Raw genomic sequence first — 15,868 nt, 5'->3', positions numbered from 1 at the left:
TCCATTTAATTTATATGGCTTCCCTAGTTTGTTAATTTAATGTTAATATTTTATTTGAACTTAAATTGATTATAAATTCCAAAATACATATGCCTACAATTATGCTAATCGGAAGAATAGATCTTCCATAGTTATAATTTAGTTATTAAGTTGATGGCATATATTTAAACCCCATGGAATATATTTGAACATTCATAGTCATATTGACATATTTATCTGCGTAACTTTTCCACTAAGATTTTTTGTTGTTGTTGTTGAAATATGCATGCAAAATTTATTTTTTTATAAATAATCACAATATAATTTTAAATAAAGTTATAATTTAATTAATATCTATTTTTTTAATCTATGAAATGTAATGGGAATAAAGGAGTAACCATTTTTATGGTTATCATGTATTGAAATTTATTTGCACTTCGATTCATTTAATTTATGTAGCTTTCCTAGTTTGTCTTAATGACTTTTACTGATATTATGCAAATATCGAATGCATTCCCATTTATTTCTTTAGAAGTATAATTTAAAGGATACAAATAAAAATATAATGAAACCATTATACACATATTGATGTTTCACTAACCTCGTTAATAATAAAAGCCCCCTTTTGAATGAAGGTGAGATGTGCAAGACACTTTCCATGTCATTTGGAAGAGAATAATATTACAATATAAAAAAATAAATTTTTGATGGTTATTGACAAATTAATAAATATATTTTAGGAAAACAGTAAACCCTAAACCCTAAACCCCCAAACCGTAAAACCTAAACCCTAATCATTTTATAACATTTTAAAAAGCATTTTAAACTTTTATTTAAGTGTTTATTAAAAGAATTTACTAAAGTGTTATAAATCCTAAACCCTAAACAATAAACCCAAAACCCTAAATCCCAAACCATAAACCCCAAACTGTAAACCCTAAACACTAAGAATTTTATAACATTTTAGAAAGTGTTCTGTAACTTTTGTTTAAGTGTTTATTAAAAGAATTTACTAAAGTGTTATAATACTTAAACTGTAAACACCAAACCCCAAAACCTATATCCTAATGCTTCAGGCCTAAAGGATAAACCCTAAAATCATTTACTAAGGTCTTATAAACCCTAAACCCTAAATCCTAAAGCTTGAAAGCATTTACTAAGGTCTTATAAACTCTAAACCCTAAACACCAAAACCTAAACCCTAAACCGTAAGACATAAAACCTAAACCCTAAAACCTAAGGGTTTTCTAACATTTTAAGAAGTGTTTGGTAACTTTTATTTAAGTGTTTAATAAAACCATTTACTAAAGTGTTATAAACCCTAAACCCCTAATCCATAAACCCTTATCCTTAAACCCCAAACCCTAAACCCTAAAAAACCTAAACCTTCAAAACCCTAAAGAAGCCACAAACCATAAAAAACCCTGAACCCTAAAATACCATAAACCATAAACCCTAAGAAACCCTAAACCCTCAAAAACCCTAAACCGCAAAAAACCCTAAACCCTAAAAACCGATTTTTAACTTTTTTATTATATGTTTATTAAAAGAATTTATTAAAGCATTATAAACCATAAACCGTAAACCCTAATACCCACACCCCCAACCTAAATCCTAGACCCTTAACCATAAGCTCTTTATGACATTTTAAACCCCAAACCCTAAATCGTAAGTATTTTATAACATTTTAACAAGCATTTGTAACTTTTTTTGTGTTTATTTAAAGACTTTAATAAATTGTTACAAACCCTAAATCCTAAGCATTCTATTCAATTTATCAAACATTAACATTTTAAAACCCTAAACCCTAAACATTTTATAACATTTTAATAAGGGTTTTGTATTTTTTTTTAAGTGTTTATTAAAAGCATTTACTAAAGTGTTATAAACCCTAAACCCTAAAACCTACAACCTAAGAATTTTATAAAATTTTAACAAGAGTTTTGTAACTTTTTTAAAGCTTTTATTAAAAGAATTTACTAAAGTGTCCCTCAAACCTAAACCCTAAGCATGTTATAACTTTTTAGCAAGTGTTTTGTAACTTTTTTCCAGGTGTTTATTAAAAGGATTCAATAAGGTTCTATAAAACCTAAACACTAAACTCTAAAGCTTAAGAATTTTATAACATTTTAAACCAGAAACATTGAGCATTTATAACATTTTAAAAGTGTTCTGTAACCTTTTTTCAAGTGTTTATGAAAAGAATTTATTGAAGTGTTATAAGACCTAAACCCTAAACCCTAATCACTAAGAATTTTATAACATTTTGAAAAGCATTTTGTAACTTTTTTTAAGTGTTTATAAAAAGAATTTACTAAAGTCTTGTGAACCTTAAACCCTAAACCTTAAACATTTTATAATGTTTTAAACCCTAATCCTAAACCCTAAGCATTCAATGACATTTTAACGAGATTTTTGTTACTTTTTTTGAAGTGTTTATTAAAAGCATTTACTAAAATGTTATAAGCCCTAAATACTAAATCGTATGCATTTTATAAAATTTTAAGTTAAAAACCATAAACCCTAAATCCTAAACTCTAAACCCTAAACCATGAGAATTTTATAGAATTTTAAATCCTAAACCCCTGAAGCCTAAGCATTTTATAACATTTTAACAAGCGTTTTGCAACTCTTCTCATGTTCTTATTAAAATAATTTATCAAAGTGTTATAAATCCAAAACCATAAGCCATAAACCCTATCCCTAAACACTAATAATTTTACAACATTTTAAAATACATTTTTGTGACTCTTTTAAGTGTTTATTAAAAATATTTAATAAAGTGTTATAACCCTAAACCCTAAACCCTAAGCATTTTATAACATTTTAAAAATAGTTTTGTAACTTTTATTTAAGTGTTTATTAAAATATTTTACTAAAGTGTTATAAACCCTAAACCCTAAACACTAAACCCTAAAACCCAAACCCTAACCCCTAAACCCTAAAACCTAGGCATTTTATGATCTATTAAAAATAGTTTTGTAACTTTTATTTAAGCGTTTATTAAAATAATTTACTAATGTGCTATAAAATTTAAACCCTAAACCCTAAACCATAAAGAATAAACCCTAAACCCTATAAAGTAAACCCTAAACCACAGGGATTTTGTAACATTTTAAAAAGTGTTTTGTAACTTTTATTTAAGTTTTTATTAAGGGAATTTACTAAATTATTATAAACCTTAAACCATACACCCTAAAACCTAAACCCCAAAACCTAAACCCTAAACCATAAACCCTAAGAATTTTATAACAGTTTAAGAAGAATTTTGTAACTTTTATTTAAGTGTTTATTAAAAGAATTTACTAAAGTGTTATAAACCCTAAACCATAAACACAAAACCCTAAACCCTAAACACAAAAACATAAACCCTAAACCCCAAAACCTAAACCCTAAACCCCAAACCCCAAACCCTAAACCCAAAACTGTAAACCCTAAACCCTAACCAATTTATAACATTTTAAAAATTGTTTGGTAACTTTTATTTAAGTGTTTATTAAAATAATTTACCAAAATTTTGTAGACCCTAAACACTAAACCCTATACCTAAACCAAAAACCCCAAACCTTAAACCCTAAGTACTAAATCCCAAACACTGAATCCTAAACCCTAATCATTTTATAACATTTTAAAAATTATTTTGAAACTTTTATTTAAGTTTTTATTAAAAGAATTTACTAAAGTCTTATAAACCCTAAACCCTAACCTCTAAACGTGAAACCCTAAACCCTAAATCATAAACCTTAAACCTTAAACCTTATACCCTAAATGCCAAACCATGAACATTAAGCCCTAAACCCTACACCCTAAACCCTAAACCCTAAACCCCAAACCCCAAACCCCAAACCCCAAACCCCAAACCCCAAACACTAAACCCCAAACACTAAACCCCAAACACCAAACACCAAACACTAAGCATTTAAACCTTGAACCCTAAGAATTTTATAATAGTTTAAAAAGCATTCTGGCACTTTTATTTAAGTCTTTATCAAAAGGTTTCACTAAGGTCTTATAAAACCTAAACTCTAAATCCCAAAGGTCAAACCATAAACACTAAACCCTAAGAATTTTATATCATTTTAAAACGAATTTTGTAAATTTTATTTAAGAATTTACTAAATCCATTTGCTAAAGTCTTATAAACCATAAACCATAAATGCTAAACTAACCTAAACTCTAAACCTTAAACCCCAAACCCTAAATGCTAAATGCTAAACCCTAATTATTTTATAACATTTAAAAAATCTTTTTGTAACTTTTATTACAATGTTTATTAAAATAATTTACTAAAGCGTTATAAACCCTAAACACTAATCCCTAAACTCTAAACCCAAAACTTGAAACACTAAACCTTAAATCCTAAACTCTAAGCATTTTATAACATTTTAAAAAGTGTTTTGTAACTTTTATTTAAGTGTTTATTAAAATCATTTTCTGAACCCTTATAAACCCTAAACCTTAAACCTTAAACCCCAAACACTAAACCCTAAACCCTAAGTATTTTATAACATTTTAAAAAGAGTTTATTTAACTTTTATTTAAGTGTTTATTAAAAGAATTTACTAAATCCTTATAAACCCTAAGTCATAAAATATGAACCCTAAACCCTAGATCCCAAAACCAAAACCCCAAACCCTAAATACTAATCTTTTTATAACATTTTAAAAAGTGTTTTGTAACTTTCATTTAAGTGTTTGTTAAAATAATTTTCTAAAGAGTTATAAATACTAAACCCTAAACCCTAGAACCTAAACCAAAAACCTCAAAACCTAAACCCTAAGTATTTTATAACATTTTGAATAGCATTTTGTAACTTTTATTTAAATTTTTATTAAAATAGTTTACTAAATTGTTATAAACCTAAAACCTAAGCGTTGAATCGTAAACCCCAAACCCTAAACCGTATACCCTAAACCTTAATCATTTTATAACATTTTAAAAATTGTTTTGTAGCTTTTATTTAGGTGTTTATTAAAATAAAAGTGTTATAAAACCTAAACCCTAAGCCCCAAACATTAACATGAAACCCTAAAATATAAACCCTATGTATTTTATAACATTTTAAAATTCCTTTTCAAAATATTATTTAGGTGATTATTAAAAGCATTTAATCAAGTGTTATAAACCCTTAAACCTAAAGCCTAAGCATTTTACAACATTTTAAAAAGTGTTTTGTAACTTTTATTTAAGTGTTATTAAAATCGTTTACTAAAGTGTTATAAACCTTAAACCATAAACCCGAAACCCTAAACCATAAACCCCCAAACCCTAAAACCTAAACCCTAATCATTTTATAACATTTTAAAAAGCATTTTAAACTTTTATTGAGCTATTTATTAAAAGAATTTACTAAAGTGTTATAAATCCTAAACCCTAAACCCTTAACCCTAAGTGCTATTTTTTAATATTTTAAAAAGTATTTTGTAACTATAGTGTTATAAATCCTAGAAAAATAGATGAGAGATCGGTCCTGAGCGAACTAGCTAGCTAGGGTTTCTGAAACCTCTATCATGGCAGACCTCACCAGAGCACTACAGACCTACCAGACACAACAACATCGCGCTATTCCAAATCCTTCAAAGTAGCTTAAGGTACTATGAATCCCCCTCGAGGGGAGGACCAAGTACCTCCCCGAGTGAACAATGAAGAAAGGCAGAAGAACAAGGAAAGTGAGCAACCGAAGTTCTAGAATGGGGATCACATATATCTGAACTCGCAGATAGAAAAAAAGGTGACAAAGAGCAATCCAGAGTGAGTTCGACCACATGCAAACCAGTGGCAGCAGAAAGGCCGAAAGTAGAGTTTCCCAGCCATCGGATAAATGCACAAATACAATATATGAGGGATCATGCACCAATAGGCAAGTTCATCAGAATCTCGCTGACTGAGAAGGCGATCCGGGGTTTGATCACAGTGAAATGGAGTCCAAAAGGACACATTACCTTGCAGCTGGGGCCTAAAGAATTCTTTACAACCATTTTTAACTGCTTGGAGGACAAGAAGAGGGTATTGGATGGAGGTCCATATTTCTTCAATGTCATTGGTTTGTATCTCATAGGATGGGTAGAACGCTTCAACCCTGACAAAGAGGACCTTAGCTGGGCTCTGGTTTGGATTCGGCTCTATTCGCTTCCTGTGGAGTATTGGGAGGAAATCTCCTTACAAGAAATTGGCAATGTTCTGGGAGAATTCATCAAAGTAGCAGAGGAAACAAAAATCAAAAGATACACCTCTTATGCAAGAATATGTGTGTACATGAATCTCAACAAGGCACTCCCGGCTGTGGTAATAATATTCGACGATGATAATGAATGGATTTATCTGATTGACTATGAGCATGTACCGTTTAGATGTAGAAGATGTCATGCCCTGGGCCACTTATTCAGGGATTGTCCTTTAACTCAAAAACCCTCACCACGAGGTGCCTCTGACAAGCCTGAATTTGATGGCTTCACCAAAGTACCCAACCACAAGAAAGCCACTCCAAATCCTAGGAATCCTACAGCCAGCTCTTCCAAGCCTTCAAGCCAGCTCTTCCAAGCCTCAAGCCAGCTCTTCCAAGCCCATTCTAGGATGCTCTAACTTACCTTAGTCTACTCTATATTAGGCTAGCCAAGTCTACTCTAGCTTACCCTAGCCTACTATAGAGTAGCCTATCATATTTTTGTCTAGCCCACCCTAGCTTATACTAACATAGCATAACTTAATCTAGCCTAACCTACTCTTTCCTAGCATAACCTAGTCTAACTTAGACTACCCTACTCTACTCTAGGCTTACCTAGCCTAACCTAGTCTAACCTAGCCTACCCTACCCTACTCTAGCCTTGCCTAGCCTTGCCTACCCTATCCTAGCCTAGTCTAGTCTAGCCCAGCCTACTCTAGCCCAGGCTATTCTAGCCTAGCATAGCCTACTTTAGCACCATCTAGTCTAGCCTAGCCTACTCTAGCCTAGTCTACTCTAGCCTACTCTAGCCTAGTCTACTCTAGCCTAGCCTAAACTACTCTAGCTTAGCCTAGCCTACTCTGACCTAGCCTACACTAGCCTAGCCTAGCCTACTCTAGCATAGCCTAGCCTAGAGCCTAGCCTACTATGGCCTAACCTAGCCTAATCCAGTGTAGCCTAACCTACTCTAGCCTAGCTTAACCGAGCCTTGCCTACCCTACCCTAGCCCATCCTATCTTTGCCTAGCATACTCTAGCCTAGCCTACATTAGCCTATCCTACTCTAGCCTACTCTAGTGTAGCCTAACATAGTCTTGCCTACTCTAGCCCACTCTACCCTAGTCTTGCCTACTCCAAGCTACTCTGGCCTACTCTAGCATAGCCTACTCTACCTTACTATAGCCTAGCTAAGCCTAGCCTACTCTATCCTAGCTTATCCTACTCTAGCCTAGCCTACTCTGGCCTACTCTAGCCTAGCCTAGCCCACTCTACCATATTATACCCTAGCCTATTATACCCTAGGGTAACCTAGTCTAGCCTATACTAACCTAGCCTAAACTAAACTAACCTAACCTACTCTAGCTAGCCTAAACTACTCTAGCCTAGCCTAACCTAGCCTAACCCACTCTATCCTAGCCAAGGAAAATTTTAAGGATGGAAAATTTTCTTGAAGTTTAAAACATTGGCGAATCTCACTAATCCCTAATATGCAAATTATAAATGTTTATTGATATATTTGTAAAATTAATCAAATTTATAACTATTTTATATATAGTCTCTCTATAATGTTGGCGATTTTTAAGGTAAAATAATTTTATATTCTAAAATTTGGGCGAATCGTCTTTTATAAAATTGGAAATTGGCGAATCTTTTTTTTGGAAAAATCATGGAAAATTAGCCCACTGGGCGAACATTAGCCCCTAAAATTTTCCATGATCCTAGCCTAACCTACTCTATCCTAGACTAAACTAGCCTAGTCTAGCCTACTCAAGCATAGCCTAACCCACTCTAGCCTAGCTTACTCTAGCCTACTCTAGCCTAACTTAACCTACCCTAACCTAGCCTAACCTATCCTACTCTACTCTAGCCTAAACTACTCTATCCTAGCCTATCCTAGCCTAACCTATTCTAGCCTAACCTATCCTTAACTACTCTAGCCCAGACTAAACAATCTTAACCTAGCCTACTCTAACATAGCCTAACCTACTCTAGCCTAGCCAATTCTAGCCTAACCTAGCCTAACCTAATCTTGCCTAACCTAATCTTGCCTAGTCTAACCTAGGCTAACCTACCCTACGCTACCCTACTCTAGCCTTTCCTAGCCTTGCCTAGCATAGCCTAGCCTAGCCTATTCTAGTCTAGCCTAACCTACTTTAGCCTAGTCTAGCCTACTTTAGCCTAGCCTAGTCTAGCCTACTCTAGCCTACTCTAACCTAGTCTACTCTAGCCTAGCCTAGACTACTCAAGCCTAGCCTAGCTGACTCTAGCCCACCCTTAGATAGCCTAGTCTACTCTGACCTAGCCTACACTAGCCTAGCCTAGTCTAGCCTAGTCTAGCCAAGCCTACTCTAACTTAGCTTATCCTAGACCCTAGCCTACTATGGCCTAGCCTAGCCTAGCCTACTATAGCCTAGCTTAACCTAGCCTTTCCTACCCTACCCTAGCCAATCCTAGCCTAACCTAGCCTACTCTAGCCAAGCCTAACATAGCGTAGCCTACTTTAGCCTAGTCTAGCCCCTAGGCTAGCCTACTCTAGCCTAGACTACTCCAACCTACTATAGCCTACTCTAGCTTACTCTATCCTAGTGAAGCCTAGCCTACTCTATCCTAGCTTATCCTACTCTAGCATAGCCTATTCTAGCCTACTCTAGCCTAGCCTAACACACTCTAACCTATTATACCCTAACCTACTCTAGCCTAGCCTAGCCTACACTACTCCTGTCTACCCTAGCCTACTCTAGCCTATCCTACTCTAGCCTAACTTAGCCTAGCCTCACCTACTCGAGTTTAACCTACTCTCTCCTACCCTAATCTAGCCTAACCTAACCTATTCTAGCATGGAATAACCTAGCCTAACCTCAACTAACCTACCCTACTGTATCATAGCCTAGCCTACTCGAGCCTACTCTAGCCTAACCTAGCCTACTCTATCCTAGGCTAGCTTAAGCTAAGTTAACCTAACATAACCTAGCCTAACCTAGACTAGCTAGCCTAACCTAACCTAGACGAACCTAAGCTAGCCTAGCCAAGTCTAACCTAACCTAACATAACCTAGCCTAGCCTAATGTAGACTAGACTAACCTTGCCTAGCCTACCCTAACCTAGCCTAACCTAGACTAGACTAACCTCGCCTAGCCTAGCCTAACCTAGCTTAACATAACGTAACCTTGTGTAGCCTAGCCTTGCCTAACCTAGCCTAAAATAGCCTTTCCTATCCTCGCCTAGACTTGCCTAACCTCGCCTAATGAAACCTAACCTTTCCTAACCTATTCTTGCCTAACCTAGCCTAACCTAGCCTTGCCTAACATAGCCTAGCCTAACCTAAGCTACCCTAGCCTACTCTCGCCTAGCCTAACCTACTCTACCCTGCTCTAGCCTAACCTAGCCTAGCCAAGCCTCCTCTAGCCTAGCCTACTTTAGCCTAACCTACTCTAACCTAGCCTACTATAGCCTAACCTACCCTACTCTCGCCTAGCCTACCCTAGCCTAAACTGGCCTAACCTACCCTACTCTACTCTAGCCTCAACTACTCTAGCCTAGCCTAACTTTACCTAATGTAGACCCTACTCTAACGTAGGCGGGCCTAGTGTAGCCCCTACTCTAGGCTAGCCTAACCTAGCCTGGCTTACTCTAGCCTAGCCTATTCTACCGTAGCCTAGCCTAGACTACTACAGCCTACTCTAACCTAAACTATCCTTGCCTAGCCTACTCTAGCCTAAGCTTCTCTTGCCTAACCTAAACTAGCCTAACCTAGCCTAACCTAACTTATTTTAGCTTGGATTAACCTAACCTAACCTAAACTAACCTACCCTACTCTATCATAGCCCAACCTACTCGAGCCTACTCTAGCCTAACCTAGCCTACTATATCCTAGCCTATCTTAACCTAGCCTAACCTAAGGTGAGCTAAGTTAACCTAACATAACCTAGGCTAACCTAGACTAGGCTAGCCTAACCTAAGCTAGCCTAACCTAACCTAACCTAGCCTAGTTTAACATAACCTAACCTAACCTAGCCAAACCTATCCTAACCTAGACTAGAAAAACCTTGCCTAGCCTAGCCTGTAGCCTAACCTAGCCATACCTAACCTAACCTTCGCTAGCCTAGCCTTGCCTAACCTAGCCTAACATAGCTTGCCTAACCTAGCCTAGCCTACCGTAACCTAGCATAGCATAGCCTAGCCTAACCTAACCTAACCAAACTTTTCCTAACCTAGCATTGCCTAACCTAGCCCAACATAGCTTGATGTAGCCTAGCCTTGCCTAACGTAGCCTAGCCTAACCTACCCTAGCTATCCTAATCTAACCTACCCTAGCCAACTCTAGCTTAGCCTAACCTACTCTAGTGTGCTCTAGCCTAATCTAGCCTAGCCTTTGCCTACTCTAGTCTAACCTAGTCTAACCTAGCCTACTATAGCCTAACCTACCCTACTTTAGCATAACTTACTCCAGCCTACTCTAGCCTACCCTAGCCTACACTAGCCTAACCTACTCTAGTCTAGCGTAACCTAGCCTAAACTAGCTTAACCTACCCTACTCTACTATAGCCTCAACTACTCTAGCCTAGCCTAACTTCGCCTAACCTACTCTAGCCTAGCTTAAACTAGCCTACCCTAGCCTATTCTAGAGTAGTCTATCCTACTCTAGCTTCCTCTAACCTAGCCTACTCTAGCCTAACCTAACCTAGTCTATCCTAGCCTAACCTACTCTAGCCTAACCTAGCCTAACCTAGCCTAAGCCACCCTAAACTACTCTAGCCTAGCCTAAACTAGCCTAGCCTAACCTAGCCTCACTTATTCTAGCCTAGACTAAACTAGCCTAGCCTACTCTAGCAGCCTAACATACTCAAGCCTTCTTTAGTCTAGCCCACTCTACCTACGCTAGCCTAGCCTAGCCTACTCTAGCCTACCCTAGCCTAGCCCCTAGCCTATTCTAGGCTAGCCTAGCCTGACTTATTCTAGCCTAGATTAACCTAGCCTAGCCTACTCTAGCCTAGCCTAGCCTATCCTAGCCCACTCTAACCTACTATACCCTAGCCTACTCTAACGTACTCTAACCTAGTCGAGCCTAGCCTAGCCTACTCTAGCATAGCCTAGCATAGCCTAACCTACTCTTTCCTAGCCTAACCTAGCCTATTCTAGCCTAGCATAGCCTAGACTACTCTAGCCTACCCTAGCTTACTCTATCCTAGCCTAGCCTACTCTAGCGTAACCTAGCTCTATCTAGCATCTAGCCTAACGTACTCTAGCCTAGACTAACCTAGCTACCTAAACTAACCTACGCTACTCTAGTCTACTCTAGCCTACCCTAGCCTACTTCAGCCTGACCTAGCCTAACCTAATCTAAGTTACCTTGGCCTAAGCTAGCTTAGCCTAACCTAAGCTACCCTAGCCCAACCTAGCCTAAGCTAACCTAACCTAGCCTACCCTAGGCTAGCATAACCTAGCCTAACATTTCCTAGCCTAGCTTAGCCTAACCTAGCCTAACCTAACCTAGCCTTGCCTAACCTAGCTTAAACTTATTCTATCCTCTTTGTAGCCTAGTCTAATTTAGTCTATCCTAGCCCACTAGCCCACTCTAGCTTAGTCTTGCCTAGTCTAACACAATGTAGATTCCTAAAAGTTTATATATAAGGATGTTGTAGTTGAAAATCTTAATAAAATATATATTCAAAAGCAATTTTAAAGGATATTTACATTACAATTTAATTTTATCATAAATATTTAAATTTAAGAGCATTATCACTTTATATTATATAAATTCAAACATTTTCCTTTGTACATTATGTTATTCTAATTAAAAAATATATCATACATCATTGTACCATCAATAAATATAGTGCAGAACTTAAATAACATATTAAATATTTAAATTTGAAAATCATTTGAAAAAATAAATTAAACTAAACAACATTAATAAAAAATCATTCAAAAACAAATTAAATTAAATACCATTAATAAAAATTCAAATATAACAAAATTTGGTTAAAATAAATTAAATGTATGAATATACAATTTAAAATACATTGAATTTAACCACAATACTAATGTAAAAAGAAGATGTAACATAAGTTATAAGATATAAATAAAGACCATATTTCTAAATGAAAAACATATTTGTAAAATATAAAAATATAATTGAAATTCATTTAGAGAAATCCAATAATCTAAAAATTCGAATGTACCATATCTTATAAAACATAAATAAAAAATATATTTCTAAATGAAAAATATATTTGTAAAATTTAAAAATATAATTGGAGGGCCCATCCAAAACTGATTCTGAGAGGCATAGGTCAAGTCAACTATATTTTTAATTGAGAAAGAAAACTCACAGACATGTAAATGTAAAAGTAAGAAACCAATTTAAATAAAACCACAAACTTTCACAGAGATAAACTAAATCAATGAATAAATGTAATAATCTGAAAGGAGTGAAATACAAATTGGAACAAGCCCAACTAAAAAAATCAGTAAAACCCACTCTCATAAAACTATATCATTACAGTGTTAAATATATTAACATAACTAAAACTGAAATGAAAGGATTAGGTTTCCATGAAGCGCAGAGCTTAGAGGATGGATACAAACTACATCTATGACAAAGTAAAGGCAGGTGGCTTTGAGATATTTAACATAAAATATTGAAAATATTAATTGAAAATACCCTATACCTTATTCTTGTTGGTGATTTGGCATTCTAGTAATTAGAAGGTTGGAAAAAAATAATTATTAAATAAAATTGAATATTCTTCTATGTATTTTTGGAATTCTCCAATTTCTGTATTTTCTTCTCCTAGTCCAGATTCAAGAACAATGTTTACTATTTTATTAATATATAAATATTCTAGATTACTTCTATTTGAAAGAAAATAAATAATTAAAAATTAAGGAATAGTATAATCTATAGAATCAAATTCCCAAGGACACACTACAAAAAACATCAAAGAAAAGTCAGTATGCCAAAAGATTTGATTTATACTTAAATTTTAGATGTGAAAAATTATTCATTATTGCTACAGAAATTGACTCATAATTTCTTCCATACCTAGTTATTATTGAGAACTCCTCTTTGCAAATCACTAGCTATTAGTTTCTAAATAGTTAAGAATATCTAGTTGAAATTTGCGGAGTATAAAATTCCACGGTTGATCCTTGGAAACTTACGAAATACTCAGGAATATCTGCTGAAATTACAAGATTGGGGTGTGTTTTGAGAGTAAAGCTCAGAGGAAATAGAACTGTAATTGTAATTGTATGGCTCTGCTTCACACGATGCAACATAAAACACTGGAACGGATCCCCTGAATACTCTGGAGAGGAATATTTGCTCAGAGGAAATAGAATTGTAATTGTAATTGAAGCCCATGGAGGTTTGTATTACTCTGCTTCAAACGATGCAACATAAAACAATGAAACGGATTGAGAAAATAATTTTAATTCAATGAGATTATAACGGCTGAAATGAGTTAAGAAGAAACTGTAGAGAGCCGAGGAAACCAGAAGGAAAATGGAATAATAAAATTGAGATGAATGGACTGGGTTTTGCTTTGAGAGTAATGGAGGTTTCTTTAAATCAACTATTTTAATTCAAGAAACATAAACTTAGTATCATTCACGATGAAAGAAACCTACCCATAATTGGGCTAAAGAAAACTACATAGAAAGAAAAGAGCAGGGTTAAAGATCGAAAACTACATAGAAAGAAAGGGCGGACTAAGAAGAGAGAAAAAACTACAGTGAAAGAACAGAACAGAGCAGGGTTAAAGATCGAAAACTACATAGAAAGAAAGGGCGTACTAAGAAGAGAGATTAAAGTAAATAGTAGATTTAAGATTAAGAAGAGAGATTAAAGTACATAGTAGATTTAAGGGATTAATGAGATCCAGAGAGAAATAACAAAGAATAAAGATTTAAAAACATTAACATTAGGCCGGTTCGGTTAAAAATTCTACTTCAATAGATGCAAACAAAACCAAAGAATAACTCATGAATATTAATATAATTAATAAATACAAGAAACATAGCTATCATGGTTCTAACAAATATCAGTATTACAGTTCTCTGGTTACCTTTCTCCATTGTAAATACATCCCTTCATGTCATTGACTTCTTTTCTTCCGTCCATGCATCCCTTCTCGCTGATCTTCTTGGTCAAATTCAGATCAAAACATACAAAACAGAAAAGCATGGATCGAACACACGACCTTCCTATATTCGGTCTGAGCCAGTCTCACGCTCTCCAAAAAAAGATACAAAGCTGCTCTCCCAACAAAGATAAAGAGGAGATTGGATCGAACGCAGGACCCGACAAAGATACAGAGAAGCGTTGATCGAACAGAGGACCTTCATATATTCAGTCTGACCAAACATCGAACAGAGGACCTTCATATATTCAGTCTGACCAAACAAAGATACAGAGGACGGTGGTTGGAACACACGACCTTCATATATTCAGTACGCCCTCTCAACAAAGATACAGATCCGCCTGGAAACTGCTCGAACTCCCTTAACTAAATGTTATGGTTAACAGCCCAAAAAGGCAAAAAGTTATCCAAAAAGTAAAAAGTTACCTAAATATAGAATAGGGAATATTAATTAGATTCGTTAAAGTTCTACACACAAAAAGAAAAGTAACGTTAAATTAGAAAAAAAACTAAAAAACAAAGCAAAATAATTAACCCTAAAATTTTAAAATGCATAGTAAAAAATTAAAAGTGAAATTCAAAAACAAAAGCAAAAGTAATTTTAAATAAAAAAACTAAAATAATTAACGCTCTCAAAAAAAGATACAAAGCTGCTCTCCCAACAAAGATAAAGAGGAGATTGGATCGAACGCAGGAACAAAGATACAGAGAAGCCGAACTCATATATTCAGTCCAAACATCGAACAGAGGACCTTCATATATTCAGTCTGACCAAACAAAGATACAGAAAACACACGACCTTCATATATTCAGTATCTCAACAAAGATACAGATCCAAACTGCTCGAATTCCCTTAACTAAATGTTATGGTTAACAGCCCAAAAAGGCAAAAAGTTACTCAAAAAGTAAAAAGTTACCTAAATATAGAATAGGGAATATTAATTAGATTCGTTAAAGCTCTACACACAAAAAGAAAAGTAACGTTAAATTAGAAAAAAAACTAAAAAACAAAGCAAAATAATAACCCTAAAATTTTAAAATGCATAGTAAAAAATTAAAAGTGAAATTCAAAAACAAAAGCAAAAGTAATTTTAAATAAAAAAACTAAAATAATTAATCTTTAAATTTTAAAATATGCCAAGTAAGAAATTAAAAGTTAAATTTAAAAACAACAATTAATTTCTTTTGAGGTAAAAGATTGACAATTTCAAAGTTATAAAGACTGAATGGTTGATGGCAAAGCAAAAAAAATTAAAAGTTAAATTTTAAAATAATATTTATTTGCTTTTAAAGTAAAAAATTGGTAGTTTCAACATAAAACATAAAATATAGAACCCATTTCTACCTAAATTTTAGCTTGAAATTGACATATAGTAACCTTGCTATAATAAATAATTTAGAACATACCTTAAATGTGGAGGAACAATAAATTCAATCAAATCTACTTGACATATAACCCTATAAACTAGTTGTGCATACAACACTTTGTTATCAATAACATTATGACTTTCTTGAATATGGATAGTAGACTTCAATAAGAGTATTTAAATTTTTATTTTTGACACCTTTAGATTTTGGTATTT

General features: G+C 34.5%; 1 protein-coding gene across 1 annotated transcript; it reads left to right on the top strand.

Annotated features, from left to right (window-relative positions):
* The first annotated feature begins 5,817 nt into the window (after positions 1-5,817).
* Positions 5,818-6,561, top strand: LOC149140478 (uncharacterized). Its single transcript, XM_089450993.1, has one exon. It carries the CDS (start codon positions 5,818-5,820, stop codon positions 6,559-6,561), a length of 744 nt encoding a protein of 247 aa, XP_089307119.1.
* Positions 6,562-15,868: the final 9,307 nt, after the last annotated feature.

This window comes from Pinus tabuliformis, chromosome X (assembly GCF_031772625.1).
Source record: "Pinus tabuliformis cultivar Carrire ecotype Pingquan chromosome X, CPIR1, whole genome shotgun sequence".
NCBI lineage: Eukaryota > Viridiplantae > Streptophyta > Pinopsida > Pinales > Pinaceae > Pinus > Pinus tabuliformis.
This window is presented reverse-complemented; position numbering and strand designations above follow the sequence as displayed.

Coding starts and splice junctions, on each gene's coding strand:
- LOC149140478 (XM_089450993.1), top strand. CDS start 5,818: ATGAGGGATCATGCACCAATAGGCAAGTTCATCAGAATCTCGCTGACT.